The sequence below is a fragment of the Eublepharis macularius genome, chromosome 8 (genome assembly GCF_028583425.1).
Source record: "Eublepharis macularius isolate TG4126 chromosome 8, MPM_Emac_v1.0, whole genome shotgun sequence".
Lineage (NCBI taxonomy): Eukaryota > Metazoa > Chordata > Lepidosauria > Squamata > Eublepharidae > Eublepharis > Eublepharis macularius.
Genome location: NC_072797.1, coordinates 36,413,525 through 36,438,232, shown reverse-complemented (window position 1 = coordinate 36,438,232; position 24,708 = coordinate 36,413,525). Strand labels below are relative to the sequence as shown.

Here is a 24,708-nt window from a genome sequence, read left to right as displayed (position 1 = left end):
GTCACCAGCAGCTTTCTAATGAATTTGTAAGGCCTGATTATTCTCAGCAACATTACAAGCAGGCCTTGGTTTGAAGTGGATGAAAACATGCTTGCTTTTGCAACCAGCATTATTCCCACCATGATTTAGGTACTTTTGTTCTGGCTGCTGAAGTCTTCTGTATAGGCTGCCATAGGAGAACTAGGTTTTATTTTTGTCTGAAAGAACTGAGGTAAAAGTCCACTGCATGCACAAAAGTTTTAGTGTAGAATAGTGAAGTCTTGGAGCAACATTCACCATTTTTATGCAGTGAACAAGGCTTATTATAATCTTTTCTTACAGGTTTCTCATTAACTAAGGTTCTGGTAGCTGAATCCTGTTGAGTTACTGAGAGTGGTTTATTGCTGTCCACAAACAGAATTAGAGCTCATTTACCTTAAACTCTTTTTGGCTTCAACTAATATCCTATTCAAAATGTACTGCAAGTATAAACAGTGCTTTAGGAGAAAGGCACAGTTGAGTGATTGAAGTAAGTTGGATGGAAGCTTCCTTTTAAATTTAAAGGCCAGAATTTCACTTCTACATTATATTTAGAACACTATTAAAATGCATATCACTTGATATACAGCAGCTGGGAAGTCTAAATGTGAATTTTCAGCTTGCAGGTAGCTTTAATTGCTATAGCCTTGCAATTTTTTGGCACACAGCTTACTGTAAAATACTCAAAATGTTACTGTAGGATACTGTGGAGAAAATACTTGTTTTGGAAAACTTAGTTGTTTCCTGTTCTCAACACATCAAGGTCTGCTACAATAGGTAGTGTGCTTGCATAAACGTATTATTTAATGAAAATCAATTGAAGTGACTGTGAAAATAGGTGTTGCAGCCATCTGAATTTAAGTATTACCCAGAAATATTTAGATTATTTGTATTGTATATAACTAATTGTAAATTTAAAACTTGTTTAATATTTTGTTGTACTATTCCTGTTTAGTGTACTAATGTATGCCAGTTTTAAAGTGTTTTCAATTCCAATGATTTTAGGAGCGGTTGCTTCAAAAGCAGACTGTGGGACTAAAGACTTCCTAAAACAATTGGATCAGAGTCAAGTTTTAACTGTGAAACTAAATTGTAACAAAGGTAAACTTCCTGCTTTGAAAAGTAATGCAATCTATAAAGCTTCACCTCTTGATATATTCTAGCTTTTAACTATATGTAACAAATTACCTTTGTAATTCTGGATTTGGAATGATAGTGTTTTTTTTTGCACCAACACATCCGAACTTAAGAACTATACCCAGTAGCAAGACATCTAAAGAATAGGAATTGCTTTTCATAATTGTGCTGGTGCAGTTTCAGAATGGACAATAAAAAAATTATTTAACCAAAAGTTGAGAATGTCTGCTTCATATTAATGATCCCTTTTCATTCATTAATGCTATCTAAAGATTTGTGTGTATAATTGTTTTCTGTTGGCAAATTCTTCTGCCTCGGATGTTAAACAATACCTTCCCTCCCCCCTTGAAATGCTGCTCTCTTCGGTTAGCAATTTAGCAGTGTTTCTAATCCATAAAGACTGGAAACTCAGTGTGCTGCAATATATTTACCTTGTTCTACAGAGAAACACAAAGTCAGACTACTAATATAGTAGGGTTTTTATTTTATAAAACTTTTAAAAATACTGTTCACAGTATCACAAATGCATGATAAAATGGAAAGGCTTATCAATTCGGAAGCTTGGCTGCAGAAACACTAAGATGCTACCACTCAGTGTAACGGAAGTCCTATCTTGAAGTTGCTTTAAAAATTGTCATTTCACAGTGATATTAATAATGCTGACATCTTCATAGGGCTTGTCAGTTTTTGGATTGACTTTTACATTTGAAATTCTCTGAACAACTTCCATTCCTTTACATACTCTTCCAAACACACTGTGCTTGTTATCCAGCCATGGCTATATAAAGAGAGATGGAACATTAAAACAGTTAACAGTATATTTGTTTCAAGTTAAGTGTAAATTTGTAAACTGTTGATGGCATCTTTCATAACTACAAATGCGAAAGACTAGGAATGCATTTTCAATTCCAGTTGAAACTGAGTAAAATGCTTATGACTAGGTTTTATTCACTCAAAACATAAAGCATTAAGATTTGACAGATTTTCAGCATTAGAGAATTATTCCAGTGAATAATAGACATATCCAGCATTCAGAACCAAGACACATTTCTGCACCTCCTCTTTTATTTGTGAACTGCTGCTTGCCTTCCGTAAGCGACTTTTATCTTGCCTGATTGAGAATAAAAGAATCCAGTATCTGTCCTGGCCCTTTGGTTAACTCCTGCAGGTTTTTCCTTCAGTGACCAGCAGCTTATTACCATGCCCTGCTGAAGGTGATGTTAGAATTTATTATGTTCACTCCCTGTGAGACGTAATTTTGTGTGGCAAACTTGAATACTGAACATTTCAGCACAGAAATAGACTTCTATGCATCTTTAGCTGGGTAAGTAACTGCTTGCATAATCAGGTTCGGCTTGAGCAGCCAAGGCAGCATACATGGAGCACCAGCTAATCATTACAATTCTTGACAACTTGAAAAGAAGACTAAATCCTGCTCCTTCTGCTCTTTCCCCACCCCTATGCCAAGTATCCAAGTGCTAGACTGCCCATTCACCTATGATGACCCTGAGACAGCCCTCTCTCTCACCCTAACCTGCCTGACAAGATTAAGATAAAATGGCATACTCCTCTGTGCATTCTTACCTATTCCTCACAGAAAGAATGCTATATAACTGAGCAAAAGAAAGCGGCAATGACACATTCTTGTTCCCAAATATAGCTTTCACACAAGAAAGAATATCATAATTATGTATACAGACTGAATCAAGGTGAAATTTCTTCACCTGGAGGAAAAAAATCAGTGAGGACAATATTGAACATGGTCATTTTCCCCCTATAGTATATAATATGAAAAGCAGTGTGTGATCTATGCTTCTAAAACCATTGTGGCATTTATGTTGCTTGTTAACGCTTTTTAGAACATCCTGTACTTCAACAAGATGAAGTATCCATACTCATTTGGCTTCTTGTAAGCCTGCAGTGTTATGAAATCAGCAGGTCAATTACGGTATCATGTCTATTATAGTAGTTCCATGAACAATTCTGAGTAGTCACTACTTGCAGCGTTTTTCCATCTCTTAGGAACAGCCCATCTCAAGCCCCATGAAAATAGAGGAAGAGAGATGGGAGGATGCCTCACCTGGTATCTCACACTGATTTTTTGCATTGGAGGGGAGTAAACATCAGCCCCACTAGCCAAATTTTCCCACTTGAATCTGAGACCCACTTCAGGCACAATAAAAAACTTTTGTGCTGTTTTTGCCCAACTCAGGCATATAAAACAGCTGGAGGTACAGAAAATTTTAAAAAGCAAGAGACAGGAGAAAAGGAGAAGCTCCACAGTGGTAGAAGAGTAACCCAGGAGGCTAGAAAAACACCAGCACAGAAGGGGAAAGAAATGAGAGGTTGACAGCAAAACAAGCATATTGTGCAGTAAAGTTCTCAGATGAAGAAAAGGAAAAGAGGGAGGATTAATAGATTGAGTATACTACAGGATGCCCCCCAAGGGGAAGGGATGACAGAACACGTTAAAAAAACACAAATGCACTCAGCCTTAAAAGCACTAAGAAGCAGAGAGTACCATTGCTTTTCCCAAAGCACTGTGCTATATCACAGTGGTTAAGTGGTTCAGCTGTGAATCAGAACTCTACTGGTTTGAATCCCATTACTGCCATGAGCTCAGTAGGTGGCCTTGGGTAAGCCACTCCTCTCAGCCCCAGCTCCCCAGCTATATTGTGGGGATAATAATATTAACTTGTTCACCACTCAGGGTGAGGCACTAATCTGTCTAGAAGAACGGTGTACATGCAGTTATAGTCATCACAAACCAAGGGGCTGAGCACAATCACAGCCCTGGTGCTCCAGGCTCTCTAGTGGAGAGCGGAGAGAACAGAAAGCAACGGCAGATACTCTTGGAAAAGGGAAACCTCCCAAAGCCTCTCCCAAGAGACTGGAAGAAGGCAGCACACCTTTACCTTCAGAGCGTGTCAAGCTTTGGATAAGCTCCATAACAGCAATGCTCGCTACTCCTGAATAACTCCAAAGCTCAATGCAGGATGAAGCACAAAACCCTGCTAGTCCCTAGAGTTAAGAGAAGTCTACAGTTTGTGTTAGCCAACCAGAATTGTACCAAAATTTGTAAATTCCTAGAGAAGTCTGGGATTAGAGGCCTCACTTCTAATCACAGCCTACAAACAGGTTTACCACCTCATCTGCTGTTTGTGAGAACTGAATCTTGATAAAGTAAAAATGTAAAAAGCAAGTCTCGGGATTTGAGTTGGAAACTCTTGCCACAGTGTAGGGATGCACATCCATCAAAATGCTAATGTAGTATGGGCAGCAGCAACAGCTTAGCCTGCTGTGATTCCACTTTATCTTCCTCTCCATTCCCTCCAGACTGTGCTCTATTCCCCTACAATTCTGATTCTGATGCTAAAAGAAGCCAAAGCAGGGAACTGCAGTTATGTTTATAGGCAGATGGCAGAACTGTGTTACTTACCGTTGGTACTACTGTTATGAAGAACTGTGAGCCATTGGTGTTTGAACCTGCGTTAGCCATACTAAGTGTGTAGGGCCTGTCATGTCGTAAAGTTGCATGGAACTCATCTTCAAATTCTCCTCCCCAGATGCTTTCACCTCCCATTCCAGTGCCTGTAGGGTCACCAGTTTGAATCATGAAACCCTGCATTAGAAATAAATATTTTTACTGCCCCAAGTGACAGATTAGGCTTATTTTTTTTAAAAAAAATTATTTTTGAATTTTTTAACAATTTGCAATAGTAAAAACAAATATATAACCATATAACTATATAAACAGTAGGAATATAAACATGTGCTGTAGACAGTGTATCAATTGCCTTGGCAGTATTTACAATATATGTGGTAAAGACAACAAAAGAACATAAAATTTAAAAAATTGCTATAACTTTGAGATTGTCAGGTATTGACTTCAAGTATTTGTTTTGCTTTTCCATATAGTCCAGAAAAGGCCACCATTTCTCATAGAAATTGGATTGGAAGTTCTGGTTAAACTTATTAAAACAAATTAAACTCTGAACTGAACTAATATTTTCTGGTCACAGCACCCACTTATGTTGCATATCCCCTTTATAATCTGCATTGCAACATACCATCATTTTTGGCATTTTGTGAATTAAGCAAACGCTTATCTCCTACCGAATGATTGTTGCTCTTTTCCCGCACCAGAATTCTTTTCTCAATGGCTTCCAAACCGGCAACAATCCTTCAAGGTGAACATAAGTCAATCCTCCAGTTCAACACGGGTCCTTAATTAAAATAATTCTGAAGAGACAGATTTCTTGCAAGCTTCCACTATACAGGTTTTTTCCTCTTGAGGCTTAATATCCAGTCTGATCAAGTTTTATTAACTTGAAAGTTCTCTCATTTTGTGGTTTATTTTTTCCAATAAATGCAATTATGCTACTGTTTCTTCTGGATTTTTGCTAATCTGCAATTTTTTGTTTAGACAACACTAGCTAGGAACAGGATTCTGCAACTGAAGGGACATGGACTTTGCCTATGTTGGACGCAACATACCCTCTAAATGGTAGGTAATATTACCCAATTTGGCTTCTATTAAATATTTATCTAGTGTACCATCTACAATTAATTTCCTGCTTTGCTAATGAAAGCATTCCCATGTTTTTCTTTGCTTCTGCTCTTTGACCCTAAGAGTAGCTCATGAGAGGGATAGAAGGTGGGAACTTAGAGCTTATGAAAATACGAACAGCAGCCATTTTTTTCTGTGCCTACAGCCTTTAATTTAGAACTGCATCAAGCACAGTCTAACTAAATAAAGCCTATGTAACAGCTCCGTTCCATCTTAATCTTGCAAACTGCGACTGTGGGATTTGTCAATCATGTCTAGCAACATAGTTTTCTTCCCTCTGTTCTCTTCCCTCTTGAACATCCAACTGATGAAGAGATTTCCTTAATTAGAAAGTCTGCTCATTTCTTTGATACTGAATTTATTTAAAATATTTGTTACCTGCCTCTCTCCCCAAAAGAGACTTAAGGATTGTTTTAAATTATTTTTTCTCATTGGCCTTACCTACCACTTTTATTTATTTATTATTTCATATTTATATCCCGCCCTCCCCGCTAGTGGGCTCAGGGCGGCTAACAACATTTTAAAACAATTAAAAACATTACAACTGTTTAAATATTAAATATTAAAACACCATTTAAAATAGTGACATTTTGTATTGTGCAGCGGCAGCATCAGGAAGACTTACAATATTTTGCATGTATACTGTGGTGGACAGTTTTTCACCGGGGGGGGGGGCGGAATTTCCTTCCCCCCCCAGGCCGGCGGAGGCCCAACCTTAGCCATGAGCCTGGCAGAACAACTCTGTCTTGCAGGCCTGGCGGAAAGACAATAAATCCCACAAGGCCCTGGTCTCAGTGAACAGAGCGTTCCACCAGGTAAGAGCCAGGATCAAGAAAGCCCTGGATCTCGTTGTGGCCAGGCGGGCCTCTTTGGGACCTGGGACCAATAATAGCTGTTTTTCTCCTGATCAGAGAGTCCTCCAGGGAATATATGGGGTGAGATGGTCCCGCAGATACGCTGGCCCCATAGGGCCTTATAGGTCAATACCAGAACCTTGAATCTGATCTGGTACTCCACCGACAACCAATGCAGCTCACATAGTATCTATGTTATGTGCACTCTACTTGGTATTCTTGTAATAACATGCACCGCTGCATTTTGCACCAGCTCGAATCTCTGGGTCAGGCTCAAGGGCAGTCCCACATAGAGCAAGTTATAGTCCAACCTCGAGATGACCATTGCTTGGATCACTTTAGTTAAGTCACAGGTTGACAAGTAAGGGACAAGTTGCTTTGTCTGCCGCAGATGGAAAAAAGAGGACCTAACAACTGCTGCGACCTGTGCCTCCATTTTTAAGGAGGCATCCAGGATCACCCCCAGGCTCTTGACCCTCAGAACTGGAACAAGCTGTGCCCCATTGAGGGCAGGGATCCGGAATCCCAAACCTAGTCCCCCCCCCGGCTCAAGTACAGGACCTCCGTCTTTGTCAGGTTCAGCTTCAGCCGACTGTCTCAACCAACCAGTCACAGCTGCAAACGCATGTTCCAGGGCATCTGGGGCCGAGTCGGGCTGGCCTTCCATCATCAGATATAACTGGGTGTCATCTGCATACTGATGCAGGGACCCACACACCAATGGGTGGCGAGATGACAATTTCTCCCCAAGCGCCACCCTCTGTCCCTGACCATGGAGAAAAGAGACAAGCCACTGTAAGGCAGTCCCTCGTATCCTCACATCGGTGAGGCAGTGAGTCAAAAGATCATAATCAACTGTATCGAATGCTGCTGGGGTGTACATTTTAAAAATGCATGGAGTCATGTCTGTAGCAGTTTGCAGGCACCTATTTCATCCCAGTGCCTGATATGCTGTAAATACACATTGGAAATGTGGCCACAAATTTCTTCACAAAATCCACATGTAGATCTTGATTATATTTGTCATGCTATACTAGTCCCAGCCATTCTGGGACTAGTAAATCAAAGATAGAAGTAACCCAGCTTTCTGACCCAAAACATTTCAACAAGGCAATGTTACTGAACTGAGACCTAGTTTCCACACATTGTGCAATGAGGTGGCAGAATGAGCTGTACCACTTCAGACAGTGGTAAAGGAGCCACATTTTTAATGACTCCCAACCTGCAACAGCTCCCTGAAAACAAGAAGTTAATGCATCCACAGGGAAATGTTCTCATCTATTTATTTAAAGTATTTGTTAGCTGCTTCTCTATGGCGCTCAAGTCTAGCCCTTTAGATGCTAAGCTAGCTTTTCAATTTATTATTACTACTATTGTTATTTAGTCAACCTTTCCCATTGAGGCTGAAGATGGATTACACTGTAAATCAACACAATCAGCGGCTGGAACATTCAATAATAATAAAATAGCGTACAGTCTGCAGTAATCTCTAAACAGGCAGAAATCTAATACAGAACTGATACAATGCTGAAACAAAACATAAGCAATTACATAAGCAATCTGATATATTAAACTATGTGGAAGCTACTCAGTAGGAATATACATACAGCAATAGACAGTGCATAGCACACTAGTATAGTCTATAGCATCTACCCCTTTATCAAAGCCCCAAGCCATGAAGGGCTTTAAAGGTTATAACTTGGAACAAACTGGCAGCCAATGTAGGTGTTTGAAAATGGACAATATATGTCCCTCTTGGTTAGATCCTGATAATAATCAGACCGATACATTCTGAACCAGCTGCAGTTTCTGGGTTGTCTTTACCAACAGCCCAGTGTAAAGCACATACCAGCAATCCAACTATGAGGTTAAAAAAGCACAGATCAATGTAGCCAGATCAGCTGAGCCTAAGAAAGGAGAGAGTTGCTGTGGCTTGAGAAAAGGTACTCTTGACCACTTTGCAAACCTGCTTTTCAAATCAGCAAGGCTAGGTCGATAAGCACCTCCAAGCTCTTAATTTGCTCTGTAAAAGCCAACTCTACTGTATCAGGACAAATGGCTCTAATTTCTCTAGAACATGAGGGGAACTTTTGAAAAATATGTAATCCCTGACCTGCAGTTTGAACAGGCACACTCTACTACATCAGCTCTCAGCCATCTCATTACTGTAACATTCTACTATAACATTAGAATGGGCCTATGGTTAGAAAATTACTACACAACACATACTACAAAAGATAATTAGCTGTCATTTACCTTTATGATGCGGTGAAAGGTGTGTCCATTGTAATAACCATTCCTGCTGTGTACGCAAAAGTTTTCTACTGTTTTGGGGCATCTGAAATTTTAATTTTTAGGCATCAGTACAATGCTTGGTGCATTAACACATTCATATTTTGAATTAGTATCTTGTAGATGCTGCTGTCAAAGACAGGTCCTTCCTGCCACAGAAACCCTCTCTAAAGAACTAACTTCAGGATTACCCACAACAGATCAATTGTTCTTGGTTTACTAGCCATTCTTTGTAACTGTTTGCAACCATACTGTGCATTTTTATTAATGGAATGAGGAGAGCTTATAAAAACCTTCCCGATTTCACAAAGCACAAGATAGCAAAGACAGGCACAGAAGACCTGCAGTTTCAAACCTGAGATTGGTTCTGATCATCTCACATGCAGGAAATGTGAGTGCAAGGAACATTTTACCCAGGTGGGAAGATGGATCGTAGTGGCTTGAATCCACACTAATTAGAGCAAAGTCCACAGAAGGAATCTTTGCCACCTTTTTAGTCATTCTGCAGCCTCTTGACAGGCTGAGGGTTGGAAGATTCCCAAGTGCGAAGAATGCAGTGTAGGACAATGCAGAAGCAGAGGGGGAAAATCAACCAAAGTTGTCCTTGTTCTTACATGAGTCCCTGCATCTAACACCATTCTGAAGGACCTTCCAAAAAGGTTTTCTGGGCAGAACAGGAAGAAAGCAATGGCAGCAAAACTTTATTCTGTGACTGTACTTCGATTGTAGTAGTCTTTGATTGCAGGTGAAGGAATAGAACAAAATTGAATAATCAAATGCAGATCCATCTACAGTGGGTGATCAACAGCAATTCTAGATGATGAGCAATCACAGAAAGTGTTTGAATAAGGCAGGGGTGTGGCTTATATACTTACTCAACAGGGAAGAGCTTGACATGAATATCTCCCATACTCGTGTGGACAATGGCACTATCAGAAACTCTTTTTGGCCCTTCAGCTTGAGTGGCTGCCATGACCTCTTCTTTAGATGGTTTCTCATTAAATACATCTCTGTCAGAATCTGCACTCTTGGTGTCTTCTGGTTCACGTTTTGTAAACTGAAAGAAAAGGCAGTAGCATCTTTTTTCTCACCCTTAAGTTGGAATCACAGAAATGGCAGGTATCCCAAGGATCATACACTGTAACCTGTCCGAAGGCTCTCTATGTAGCTTGATCCTTTACCTAATTCCTTCAATTTCTACCTAGTCGTCTTCTGGGCTAGCAATTGCCTCAAGTCCTATTCTTAGAGAGAAAGCTTTTAAAATATCTGAAGCCTCAGTATCCTTTCCCCACCAACTAAATCAATCTTTTCTTTAAGCACAACACGACTATTACTTCCTGCCTTAGAATGTGCTGCTTTGATATCCCATTACATTTGAGGCTTTCTTCTATGTTTCTTCTACATCTGACAAAGGGAGCTCTGACTTTTGAAAGCTCATACCTTGGAAATCCAGTTGGTCTTTAAGGTGCTACTGAACGTAAATCTGGACCAACAGTTACCCATCTGAATTTCTACATTTTCAGAAAAAAATAATGTTCTACAACTGAATCTTACTCTGTATGTGCTCTAAACAGGGCTAAGGAGTTATTTGTCTTGTTTTGTAAACCACTGACAGTAACGGGACCCATTCATGAAACAAATCTTTGGACTGTAGTAGAAAGTGTCCTGAAAATGTTGGCAGAGCATACTGTCAGCACAAAAGAGAAGTTCAATATTAGGAAGTATACTGAGATTCAATACTGTCAGCACAAAAAAGAAGTTCAATATTAGGAAGTATACTGAGATTCAAAAAGTGAGTACTATGATGTCATTATAAAACTATGACTCAACCACAATAAAAAAATACTGTTTGCTCCATCTCAAAAAGGGATATGATAGAATTGGAGGTGATCCAAAATAGGCCAAATAGAGCAACCAGGGATGGAATTGTAACTTCTCTATTATAAGCAAAGTCTTGTTGCGTTTTAAGTTGGAATGGGGGACTAAAGAAGGAAGTGCTAAAAAAAATGATGAAGCAAAAATGATAAAGCAACGTAACTGTTAATGACGGTGGTGAAAGATTTGAGTTACTAGATATTAATCTAGAATTGCTAGGCTATGAAGTGGGATAGCTTAAGAAAATCACTCAATTTGTAAGAAAAACTGTCTAGAGGTCCAAGCTCTAGAAACTATTCTAATGAAGAAGAGATTATACATGGCTTCTGTGATATAAAACTACTTGGGCACTTCCCCAATTTGATCTAACGAATTACATTCACAAAAGTAAAATGGTATGTACAAAACTGAGACTAAGTTTTAAGATACAGGAATTGTCCCAAGGACAAAACTAGCACAGGGAAATCCAAGAAAAAGAAATAAGACATAAAATAATACACCTACCATATAAAATCTGTTCTTTTTGAAGGATGTGCAAATTATGGTTGGATCTGCTTGGATATTCTGGAGAACAGGATTTTCAGATGCCTTCATTTCTACAGTAATGGCTGCACGATGTTTCTTTGCTACACCTTGAAACAAAGCAAGTTGCATAGCTCTGATGTTTTCCTGTTTGCCTAGGATTCTAACACATCTACAACAAAGGAAATAAAAATTCACATTCACAATTCCTAAATTCTGAAGTTATCTATTCCATTGCCAGTGAACCAATATGACTCCTGTGCAATATTTCAGAACATCCTATATCCATTCCAATTACCTACAGTATCCTATCTGCAGTTCTGCAATGAAGTTTGTCAAGACAACCAGAACTTCTTACTGCCCCAGTAAGTCTAGAAATTCTGCAGCTTATAGAAAGAGCAGTCAATGAACTATTAAACTAGATTTATTATGTGGTAACAATAAGACTCTTCATAAAAGACACAGCATGGTGTAGTAGAGAGTTGGATTAGGACCCAGGTTCAAATGCCATAGAAGCTTGCTGGGTGACCTTGGGCCAGTCACACAATAGGTGGTCCTTAATAAGAGAATGAGAGGATTCTTTTAGCTTGTATTGTGCATTATTTCAAAATGGCACATTTCTAATTAGCTGCCGTTCAGGTGATGCCCATCTCAAGCTTATATAAGCAGAGCACTTGAACATTTCTTTGAAATATTTTACACTGCCTTTTCATATAGAACTTTGAATGTAGCTTACAAAATCCATGAAAACAATACAGCAAATAATCAGTGCAATAAAGAAAAAATATCTCTGGGCAATATAAAATAATCGAAGACACTAAATAGTGAGTAAGCAAGACTTACCGGTTCGTTTCTACGTTTATCACTTTAATTCCCAGCATTGTCCCATACAACACAAAGTGTCCGGTTTCATCAAAAATGATGTTAATTAACCTTACAGCATCAACCTTTTCTAGCTCCCGCTCCACAGCCATTCGCCGACCAAATTCCATGTCTGGTAGCTGTTGCCTCATCTGCTGTAGCTCTGTAAACATCTACAGAAACAAGACACGAGCGTAACCTGACCTGGATTTAGCCCAACAAGTACAATACTCAAACCTGAAAATAGGCTGTTTTCACACGTCTCTAAAATAGCACAAGACTCACCGAATGCTGGCAGCTTCGTTGCATGATTTCTGACATTACCCCATCATGATGCCGTTTTTGTGACACCCTCATAACTGCCTGCATCTAGGTGACATCAGAAATCATGCTACAAAGTCACCAGCATTCGGTGAGTCTTGCACTATTTTATAGACTATTTTAAATTGTCTTATTTACATAAGACAATTTCCATTTTTTTTAAAAAAAAATTAATTCATTTAGACCCCGCCTTTTCCCCCAATAGGAAGCCAGAGTGGCTTACATCATTCTCCGCTCCTTCATTTTTTTCCTCACAACAACCCTGTGAGGTATGTTAGGCTGAGAGGATGTGACTAGCCCAAGGTCGCCCAGCAAGCTTCCATGGCCAAGTAGGGAATTGAACCTGGGCTGCCCAGATCCTAGTCCATCACCCTAGCCACTATACTACACTGGTTTCAGAGCAGTCCAGTACTAGGGATTTCCATTTAGATTGTACCTTAGTGCAACTGTAAATAGGGATACTTGTAGTGGGACTCCACATCTGCTCAGGGGCTCAAAACGTTCTTCAATTGGGAGGTTTTTACCCATAAGTAAAATCATCTGTACACATCTATACTAAACTTTCTCTCAAATGAAATGATAGCCCTGTGACACTTTACATAATCAAAATATACTTATTATTTTAACATTTAATGAAAGCTGTTAGTCTACCCAGTGTATGGTAGTCCTCTAATAGTGTTATATTGATTTGAAAGTTAAAATGAGGAAAGACAACCCGTTAATCTATTAGCATTCACATATGTTAATCTTCCAAACGCATTGTTTTAAAAAAATGTTTTTTGAATTTAATAGTAGTCATTTTTACTGAAGTAATGGGTCGGTCATTTTAATAAAAAATTAAAAAGTCTACTAGTAAGTTTTTGTGAATTAAGCAGCTGGCATTCTAGTGCAGAATATATTCTCTCTTTACACACACATTCACATCATTGAATGATTTCAGAAATAATCTGCATCCGTAAGTAAATTAATGTGGAAATAAGTATTGAAAACTTACACTCAAAGATTCATCAAAGACCCTCATAAGTTTTCCTGTCAAAAATCTGAATATTCTGACTTTTCTATCAGAACCAATGGTAGCCATTTTTTTGCCATCAGGTGAGAAACAAATACTAGTTGGGTATGCTTTACATTTAGCAAATTCATACAAGTCTGTGTCTGTTTTATACTCCCAGTTTACATTTTTGGGAAATTTGTATTCATGGGAAGGCCCAGTCCAGTATTCAATCATTCCAGACTTGTCAGAAGATACAATGACTTTATAGACAGAGTTCAGTCGTATCTGAGTAAGGGAGGCTGTGTGGAGCTTATCAAAAACATGAAGAGGTTGATTGTTTCCTCGTCCATCATATATGAATATTTTCCCAGTACTCTTCTCAGAAGCTGCAACAGAAGATATGGCATCTCCAGGGCAGTAAACCCATTCACACTGACCTGGGTAATACCTGAGATAAAACAGAATAATTAGGCAATTTAAAAAAAAAAAAGGGGGGGGGGGTTTACAGACGCTTCGTGTCAATATTACAGCCAAACAACTAGTAAGCTGAAAACTCAATTCCATAATGCTCTGAACTTATAAATGACTGCCACTCTATATACTTGGACAATTTTAGGCAAGCACTCATTTACCACAATGAGACAGGTTCATTGGTAAATATTCTCAACTCAAGAAATTCAATTGTTTCAAACAGACCTAAAAGGCAGTTCACACAATATGGATTCAGGTTACTGGCAAACAGTATATGATATATACACATTACTTTTCATGGTTACTAATTTCAAATCACCACTGAATTCACTCGTTTGCTGTAGTTCATTTTCAGCTGTTGCATTTGTAGTCACAAGTGGCTCATGCCTTAGTTGAATGAATGCTGCACCATAGTTTTGTTCACAGTTTTCTTTTTTAAAAAATGACAATTTATTATTCCTTCCTTGAAAGAAATCAGGGTGGTGAATATAGCATCCCACATTTCATTTCAACAAAAGAGATTAGGCTACAAGTCATCAGCTGAAGGCCACAAACTGAATCTCATGAACATGTAGAGATTTTGCACTACCAGGGCTCATTTGGAGAGGGAACGCGCCGGAACGGTGTTCTGGTAGAGCTGGGGGGGGGTTGGCCCCACCCACATGATTCCTTTTCCTCCCCTCTGCCTGCCCTCCAAAGGAGGCTAAGCTGCTTCAATGCATTCTGCTGCTTTATTTTCATTCGTAAGAGTGGGTGAGTGCAAGCTGGGCTGCTGGGCTGGGATCTCCAAAGGAGGGTAAGCTGCTTCAATTCATTCTGCTGCGTTATTTTCATTAGTGAGAGTGAGTGAGTGAGAGTGCAAGCTGGGTTGCTGAGCTTGGATCTCCAAAGGAGGCTAAGCTGCTTCAATTCATTCTGCTGCTTTATTTTCATTCGTAACTTGTGGGGAGAGAGAGAGAAAGAGAGAGTGAGAGAGTGCAAGCTGGGCTACGGGGCCTGGATCGCCAAAGGAGGGTAAGCTGCTTCAATTCATTCTGCTGCTTTATTTTCATTTGTGACTTGTGTGTGTGTGTGTGTGTGTGAGAGAGAGAGAGAGAGAGAGAGAGCAAGCTGGGCTACAGGGCCTGGATCGCCAAAGGAGAGTAAGCTGCTTCAATTCATTCTGCTGCTTTATTTTCATTCGTGACTCGTGAGTGAGTGCGTCCGTGCAAGTAGGGCTGCTAGGGCTGGCTCTCCAGAGGAGGGTATGCTGCTTTGAGTTCATTCTGCTTTATTTTCAAGAAATACCTGGAGATTTTTGGGGAAAGGGGCCTGAAGAGTGGGTATTGCCTTCTGACACATTTTTGGTGATGTCAGGGTGTGTGGCAAATGCTAATGAGATATGCTAATAAGTTATGAATTCCTGCAGTTCTTTTTCTACGAAATGACCCCTGGGCACTACCAAAAAGGAAGAAGATACCCCAACCAAGAGAAATAGGATAAACTAAAAGGCTGAGAAAATAAATGAAGGCAATGTATTTGGTTGGGTATTTAATCTCTTCTTTGTGGTGCTGTGTCTTTTGGGAATTTTTCAGCATGGCCTCTAGGAGTGGTGAGGTGTTTAGTTACATGGAAGAACAAATAGCTTTTCTAATTGACAGACCATTATTTTTTAATCCAAGTAGAACTTCTGAGCATGATAATGAGTGGGATAAGTTTAGGAAGGCTAACATCAGGAGAATGAAGTTTGAGGCACATACAGGAGCTTCTAAAGGATACTGTAAGAGAAAAATGATCCCTACAGGTCTTAGAATGAGAAAGGGACCCTTTCATTTTGTTTTGTATGTGGGCATTTGCCTTCTGTTTCTGAATCATTATATTAAATCATTTGTGTAGTGCCTTGTGCACGTGACTGAATTGTTTATCATTTGTGGATTGAGTTGTACATTGCCTTCTGTTGTCTTCTCAAGTAAATATTTGAACCTTAGGGCACATCCTCATAATCCAGCACTCCTGCCACAATATTGTACTAAAAAACCTGGACCTTCAAATAATACAATAATATATTTGAAAAATAACTGGCTCAAAGCAGCCTTTCCTTTGTAAAAGCAGGCCTGCAGTTAGGTGTTCTGCAGTTTAAAAAAAAAGTATGGCTAGATAATTAAGCCATGAATAATAATACTGATTTATTTATTTAGGACACTTTAATCCTACATGTCTATTAAAAACAACACTCAAGGTGGCTTAGAAATGTTAAAAGATAAAATACAGAAGATTAAAACTTTACCCACCCAAATCCAGTAGTATAAAGGACACTCAATCATTAAAGAGCAGCAAAACATCAATGTGGTAAAAGCAATTAATATGAACTGTCGATTATAAAAATGGGGGGGGGTGGATAGCAGAACATCTCAAGTCGTCAAATCAACAACTTGCAAATACCCTTCAGGACAAAACATTTTAATATTTCTGTGCAGGAACAAGAAGGAAAGTTGAGTTTCTTGAGACAGCAACTACAAAAGCCTAGAAGCCAGTGTGGTATAATGATAAGAGATGGGCACAAACACAAAAAAACCCCGAACATGATGTTCGTTGTTCGTTGCCATCCACGAACAGGGACTAATGAACAACCACAAACATGGCCCTATTCACGAACATGTTCGTAGTTGGCTGTTCATGGGGGCCAGCAGGCTCTCCTCCAGCCATCATCCAAGTCAAGATCCCTACTGCACCACTCCCAGAAACCTGACCTGAGCAAGCACCAGGAAAAGTTCCAATAATAAATAATAGCTTGGCCTCAGAGCCTGGCAGCAGCCCGGGAACTTGAAGGGATAAATCCCTATCCCACCACACACAAAGAAAATTCAAGCTCCAATGCACTCTCTATCAAAATGCCAACAGCAACTCTCTCCCTCTCCACTGTCTCCAAACTAAGCCAGAGCTGGGAGCCCCCCTCCCCCCTGATCTTTGCTCCCTTGTAACAAATTTGGAGCTCCACACTTGAAAGGAAGACCTGCCTCTCAAGCTAAATTGGGCTTAGATTGGGGTTTCCAGGGCAACAGCAGGAGTTCAGACAGAGTTCAGACAATCCCTGCCTAAATTGTCACGGGAATTGATTGCAGGTGCCAGACTGTCTGGCTTGACCATCAGCAAGGAAGGAGGCTTGCAACGACCACCTGTTCGTTTAGAATGGGGCCTCACAAACAGCTTGTTCGCGAACAGCAGATTGGGCTGTTTGTGGCTTTTTTTGTTCGTATTGCTGTTCGTGCCCATCTCTAATAATGATTAGAGTGCTGGGCTATGATCTGGGAGACCCAGCTCTGAATCCTTACTCTGCCACAGAAGCTTGGGCTAGTCACACACCTACCTCACAGGGTAATTGTGGGATAAAATGGAGGAAAGGAGAGTGATGTAAGCTGCTTTGGATCTCCACTGGGGAGAAAGACAGCATTTAAATGAACTAAATACATAAAATAGCTGAAAAAGCCATATCATGTATGTATATCAGGCTCACCTCAATTAGCATGGACATACAGAATAGGGTAAGAGCAACCAATCTTAATACACCCCATTTTGACATAGCTAATTTGATTTAAAATTCATTGTAATAATAGTTGATCAAATTTTTCTAATGAGCTCTTTGGCAAAAAGTATCCCAAAGTGCTTGGTAATCCTACAAAGAATGTTTCAAAAAGCAAAACGACTCACCCAAGTTTCAGCATGTTGATCATATCAAAGTTCACCACATCAAAAACTTTCATTGCTTTGTCATCCCCAACAGAGCAGAATAACGCTCCTTCTGAGCTAACTGCAATGCTCTCAATAACACCTATCGTAACAAAACCACAGCAAGAGGAGCAAAGGAAATAATTTATTCCCAAAAATGTTCTTGACAAAATCATCAAGCAAAACTGTAACTGCTACATCAGCATATAAATGTTTAGGAAGGGAACATTTCACAGGCTATGGTGTTACGCTGCAGACAACGATGCTTAGGGCTATGATCCAAAAATCATTAAGTCTGTACACGGAGGGTTTTTGAAGTGCTCTAATTTCACTGTAGCTCCTTGCATCATATTAGATGCAACTTCGGAGAGTCTCCCAGATTTCAGAAGTGGCTTTTTTGGAAAGAAGCCCAGCTAAATCTCATAGAAGCACCTTACACAGCCCTATAACTGACATACCAATCATGTTTCCTGTCCTCAGCAATGTTAATGGCAAATCCAACAAACATCTACAGATTTGTACAAGTTTAGTTAGAATCCCAACGGTAAGCTAGATCTAGTATGTTATGAAACATGTTTAATGAAAAAATTAGATTTTACCATTGTTAAAATATTGCAAAACATAAAAGCTGAATATCTCGACAACTATTTAGTTGTATGACAAACACAACTAAGCTAAAGAATGTTTTATGAAGTGTATGCACAAAAATATAGATGCACCGAAAAGGTACAGAAGGAAAGACAATATGTTTTATAAACGAGTAGCAGCAAGACACACAATAACATACCTAAATGACTACGGAAGTGTTTAACAAATTCAATTCCTTCTTCTACTTTCTTCCAGAATTTGACATGTCCATCATGGCTGGCTGTTATTATAAAATCTGTCCTGCAGATACAAGCACATAAAACAAATAAGTGCCCTGGATCAGAAATAGGGTTGCCAGCTCCAACTTGGGAAATTCCTGGAGATCTGGGAGGTGAAACCTGGGGAAAGTGAGGTTCTGGGAGGGAAAGGACCTTTGCATGGTATAATTCCATAGAGTCCACCCCCCAAAGTAGCCATTTTTCTCCAGGTGAACTGATCTCTGTGGCCTGGAGACCAGTTGTAATTCTGGGAGATCTCCAGCCACTACCTGGAGGCTGGCAACCCTAATCAGAGATGATGTTTTTGTACTCCGAACTGCTGCTCTTTACCTATACCTAATTCAGGTGATTGTAATGACTTGTTCACAAGGTTGGCTAAGCAAGCTTCTAAACAAGGAGACAAAAGGTAGTAAGGAGGGAAGGGCAGAAGCATGGCCATCAGTTGGGTAATGCTACTGAGAGTAAGTGTCTACTTCTTGGGTTCAGCATCTTCCTGGAGTGTCAACTGTCAAAGGGATATAACAGGAGTATGACTGCTTTTGGGCATCATTCTGTGCATGGCTCCTTCCAAAAGATATTCCTGGATTAATTACCTAATTGACTGCTTTACAGTATTCTATATATGTGTAATTTTTAAAAGAAATGCTTTAATAGGTTTTTTTATAGATGTCAGCTGGGGTTGGAGTTATTTGGGGGGATAAAAGGCAGGGTGTATGTTAAAAACAAACATTAGTTATTTATCAAATCTTTTACAAGTCTGTAAATGAAGACATCTTTTTTAAATGATCCATAGCATCAGCTATTTTTATTTATGTTATTTATAGTCCATCTTTCTCACTTACAGAAGGCAGTTTACATAGTGTAAGTCAATATAATCAGCAGCTAAAGACACTCAATAAACAATACAATAGGGTATGGTTTGCAGACATTTGAAAACAAGCATAATTTAAATTGTTCAGGTTTTATTTTAGGCACTTCTTAAAACTGAAATTAGGTAGGAAAAAGTGTCATATGTACAATCTTAGCAATACTGGAAGTTTAGGTCTGTAGCATAATTTAATGTTCCTTCCATTCAGAGCTGGGATGTCACAAAGGCCCCAAGGGTCTTCCTCAATCCTCATGAGCAGGCAGGCTACCAAAAATGTCAGAATTACATTACTTATGATACAGCTTCTTATGCTTGCATAATATTTCCAGATAGGTAGCCATGTTAGTCTGCCGCAACAAAACAAAACAGGAATCCACCGGCACCTTAAAGGCTAACAACATATATTCCAGTATGAACTTTCATGAGTTAGAGCTCACTTCAGCATGTACCCTAAATGAATTGAGCTCTGACTTGAAAGCTTATTTTGCAATACATTTTGCTAGTCTTCAAGGTGCTGCTGGACCCATTTTATTTTATTACACAATTTATTGTGCTGTAATATGGGCATACATGCTATCATGCCTAACACTGACTCCCTCCTCCCATAATTGTCTAGTTATCTTTTAACATTTGTAGTTTATCCAAGGATTTTCCATGGCGAGTCCCACAAAGTTCAACTGTTCTTGTTCATATGTGGCTGCCAGGAGTCTCTCCATCCCCCAGTGTGGAGTCTTGTCCTTGAGATTATACTAAACTTCAGAAACATTTAGAGTGTCTCTAAAGTCTAATGCAACAACAAGGTGACCTCTTGTGCCCACACAAGCTGCAAGCTCTGGAAGAAGACTGGACTTTGCCCATACTGCACTGTGCTTCTGAGGAAGATTAGTTCAAAAGCGAACATGATGAAAAGTCTATAAAATGCAGAGGTGGCTAAACAAAACATAGATAAAAAATTCAGGAGAATGGGGAGAGGGAGCAGCAGAAGCAGAGACACAATACAAAAAGGGCTAGCTGCTCACTGTCTCCCAAGTTTACCACTGCAGAGCACAGCAGAGCATCATCTCTATAGCTGTTCTTTGCTTTTGGAGACATTTTAAGTAGCCCCAAAAACTAAAGAACAAGCAAGGCATCATCTCTACAGCTGTACTGCATTTCTCTGACACTGTCTAAACAGAAACATTTCCTGAAACACATACAGCATCTAGTATTTCAATCCAAAGAAAGTAAAAGACTTACTTAGTACATACTACATGTGTGATGACATCTCTATGCATGTAACTGCGCTCATACATTGAAGCACTGGGAAGATTATCCAGGTAGACATGCTCAAATTCAAGAACTATGAATTTTAAAAAGATAATAGATTCGAAAGTTACATTTTTTTAATTTAAAAGAGACAAAACTTGACAAGTTTCTCTTTCAGTGGCAAGAATCAGAATGAACTATATTCAATATATTGATAGATAACATGCCCAACTAAAAAGATGCACATTTATATCCTTATTTTATATCTTACTTTAAACAAATAAGGAAGTGTTTATTATATTATCTGCTCCCTTTCATGTAAACTCTATTTACTTGGAAGAAAGCCCCACATTTAAATATTTCCAACTGTATACTTAGTATCCTAGACTAAGTTATTCAACAAGAAAAATTCAGCATTAATTATAACACACTGTCTTATAATAATTTATAAGGGTCCTTACTAAATACAGAACAATAATGTATTTAGTATACAAATATAATTGTACATAAATGCATTTTGTTAACTGTACAACCCTCTCAGTTGGTTTGCCAGACTAGTCCCCAGTTATCTCCGAAGGAGTAAAACACATGCTTTTACTGAAGCACTTCATGTTGAAGATGAGTGTTCATATGAGTGATTGCTTCCCAACCTTCCACTCCAAATAATTCCCCATTATATTGAAATGAGTTCTGAAGCTTTTTTTGAAGAACATTCAATCATGTGAACCTTGAAAATATATTTTAAATGACTTAGCTTTCAAGCCTCAACACTATTGATGTATGTATAAAAAAAGCATATGGGGTATACAAGGCATGACAATATAGAAAAAATAAACGTGTATCCAAAGATCTGGAAACACAGTTAAGGTCCAGACTTAATTAGAACATGAAAGCCTTTCAAAATAAGTTAGTTCTACCAATGTGGATTTGACAGGTCAAGCACTCCATGGTCATTAAGAGTATTATTACTATTCTCAACAGAGAGTGATTTACTATTTATATAGTTTGCAGCCTGCTTTAACTACGTTTACTCAAACTAGTGTCAACAGGACTTACTTCCTGTATGTATCCAGAGGAGTTAGCCGTGTTAGTCTGTAGTAGCAAAATCAAAAAGAGTCCAGTTGCACCTTTTAAGACTAACCAATTTTATTATAGCATAAGCTTTCGAGAATCAAGTTCTCTTCATCAGATGCCTGATCAAAACTGGGCAGATACAGAAGAGGAGGGGGAAAGAGAGAGAAAAGGGAGGGGTCATAAATCACAAGAAGGCAGAATGCAATTAGCATAGAGGCAATCAAAACATTCCTTTGCTTGGAAATGTAAACATCTCCTTTTGTTGTGCAGTCAGTTTGTAGCAGTGAAGGTGTCCAATTCCTATGTAGTATAAGCCTTCGGTAACCACAGCTCTCCCTGCCAGTTGCATCTGACAAAGAGAACTGTGGTCCCCGAAAGCCCACACCAGGCGTCACTGGGCTCCCCTAGATCACGCCTCTGTAAAGAGAATCTGTTACCTGTGGTAATGTGATAACCATTCATAGTCTCTATTCAGTCCCCGCTTGACAGAGTCAAATTTGCATATGAATTCCAATTCAGCAGCCTCCCGTTGGATTTTGTTTTTGAAAGGTTTCTGTTGAACCACAGCGACCTTTAAGTCTTTGGTGGAATGTCCTGGTAGATTGAAGTGTTCTCCCACTGGTTTTTGGACGTTTCCATTTCTAATGTCAGATTTGTGTCCATTTATTCTTTTGCGTAGAGGTTGGCTGGTTTGTCCAATGTACAGAGCAGAAGGACATTGTTGGCACATGAGGGCATATATCAGATTGGAGGATGAGCAGCTGTAAGAGCCAGAGACAGTGTAGTTGATGCCATTGGGTCCTGTAATTGTATTCCCTGGGTAGATATAGGGGCAGAGCTGGCATCTGGGTCTGTTGCAGGGCCTGGTACCTGTGCTGGTGACTCTGCTGGCCGATTCATGATTGTAAGTGAGAAGTCGTTTAAGATTGGGGGGCTGTCTGTAGGCAAGGAAAGGTCTTCCACCCAGGGCTTCTGAGAGAGAGGTATCATTTTCCAGGATGGGTTGTAGCTCACTGATGATACGTTGGATGGGTTTGAGCTGGGAGCTATAGGTGACCACCAGTGGTGTTCTGTTATTAGTTCCTTTAGGTTTGTCCTGGAGCAGACTGTTTCTGGGTACTAGTCTGGCCCTGTTAATTTGTTTCTTCACTTCATTTGGTGGGTACTGTAGTCCCAAAAATGCTTGTTGTAAATCTCTTAAGTGTGAGTCTCGGTCGAGAGTATTGGAGCAGATACGGTTGTAACGTAAGGCTTGGCTGTAGACAATAGACCGAGTGGTATGTTTAGGGTGGAAGCTGGAGGCATGTAGATATGAGTATCGGTCTGTTGGTTTCCGGTATAAGGTGGTATTTATTCGTCCATTATGTAGTTGTACAGTGGTGTCCAGGAAGTGTACCTGTTGTGTAGAGTGGTCCAGGCTTAGGTTGATAGTAGGGTGAAAGTTATTGAAGTCCTGATGAAATCTCTCAAGGGCTTCCTTTCCATGGGTCCAAATGATGAAGATGTCATCCAGGAATCTTAAGTATAGTAGTGGTTCCAGTGGATGGGAGCTGAGGAAGCGTTGCTCTAAGTCCGCCATGAATATGTTAGCATATTGTGGTGCCATGCGTGTGCCCATGGCTGTGCCATCCTAGCAACCATGGATGTGGAGGCCTTGTACACCAATATCCCACATGCAGATGGATTGCAAGCCATACGGAATATTATCCCGGACAAAACCACAGCAAACCTCGCCACTGAACTTTGTCACTTCGTACTCACTCACAATTACTTCGAATTTGGTGACAACTTATATCTACAGGTTAATGGCACAGCCATGGGCACACGCATGGCACCACAATATGCTAACATATTCAACGCTTCCTCAGCTCCCATCCAATCTGATATATGCCCTCATGTGCCAACAATGTCCTTCTGCTCTGTACATTGGACAAACCAGCCAACCTCTACGCAAAAGAATAAATGGACACAAATCTGACATTAGAAATGGAAACGTCCAAAAACCAGTGGGAGAACACTTCAATCTACCAGGACATTCCACCAAAGACTTAAAGGTCGCTGTGGTTCAACAGAAACCTTTCAAAAACAAAATCCAACGGGAGGCTGCTGAATTGGAATTCATATGCAAATTTGACTCTGTCAAGCGGGGACTGAATAGAGACTATGAATGGTTATCACATTACCACAGGTAACAGATTCTCTTTACAGAGGCGTGATCTAGGGGAGCCCAGTGACGCCTGGTGTGGGCTTTCGGGGACCACAGTTCTCTTTGTCAGATGCAACTGGCAGGGAGAGCTGTGGTTACCGAAGGCTTATACTACATAGGAATTGGACACCTTCACTGCTACAAACTGACTGCACAACAAAAGGAGATGTTTACATTTCCAAGCAAAGGAATGTTTTGATTGTCTCTATGCTAATTGCATTCTGCCTTCTTGTGATTTATGACCCCTCCCTTTTCTCTCTCTTTCCCCCTCCTCTTCTGTATCTGCCCAGTTTTGATCAGGCATCTGATGAAGAGAACTTGATTCTCGAAAGCTTATGCTATAATAAAATTGGTTAGTCTTAAAGGTGCTACTGGACTCTTTTTGATTTTCCTGTATGTATGTGTGCACGGGATTGTAACCCTAACTCTAGCCAAATTTGGCAGCAGTTTCAACACAATGATTACCCGTACCTCCTACATCTTCAAAAAGTTGTAGCTGTAATTCCAGGAAATCACGTCTCACCTGGAGGCTGGCAACCTTTCCCCTATAGTCCTCCACCCTCTTCCCCTCCTTACCTTTTCGCTTTTTCACTTGCACGGCCTCCCCAGGCAGAGGACCCACCCAACGCTCCTCTTGGTCTTCCTCTTCCTTCTCCTCGTCTTCTTCCTCAGGCTCGTCGCCTTTTTTAGCTGCCTTCTCTTCAACATGCCTTCTCTTCCGCTGAGACTCCATTGACGCCATCTTGCTTTTGCGTCATCTCTCGGCGACGACAACGACCGCTCCACGACCATTCTGAGCCGCCACCCCGGCCGCGCAGACAGTGATGCG

General features: G+C 39.9%; 1 protein-coding gene across 1 annotated transcript; it reads right to left on the bottom strand.

The window, feature by feature from the left end:
• Positions 1–1,616: 1,616 nt before the first annotated feature.
• On the bottom strand, positions 1,617–24,627 carry PPWD1 (peptidylprolyl isomerase domain and WD repeat containing 1). The gene is made up of 11 exons (XM_054987357.1): positions 24,456–24,627; positions 20,591–20,693; positions 18,408–18,508; positions 17,603–17,723; positions 13,445–13,892; positions 12,112–12,302; positions 11,251–11,440; positions 9,747–9,928; positions 8,836–8,917; positions 4,595–4,777; positions 1,617–1,933 (listed from the first exon to the last, which is right to left on the bottom strand). The coding sequence occupies exons 1-11, from the start codon at positions 24,619–24,621 to the stop codon at positions 1,790–1,792; spliced, it is 1,911 nt and encodes a 636-aa protein (XP_054843332.1). The 5' UTR covers positions 24,622–24,627; the 3' UTR covers positions 1,617–1,789.
• Positions 24,628–24,708: the final 81 nt, after the last annotated feature.

Excerpts from the sequence above, each read along its gene's own strand:
- PPWD1 (XM_054987357.1), bottom strand. The coding sequence starts at position 24,621 with ATGGCGTCAATGGAGTCTCAGCGGAAGAGAAGGCATGTTGAAGAGAAG. Across the intron at positions 11,441-12,111 it reads ATAAACGTAGAAACGAACCG|ATGTGTTAGAATCCTAGGCA; the intron begins GTAAGTCTTGCT and ends CCTTTGTTGTAG. Across the intron at positions 8,918-9,746 it reads GTCAAGCTCTTCCCTGTTGA|ATGCCCCAAAACAGTAGAAA; the intron begins GTAAGTATATAA and ends TTAAAATTTCAG.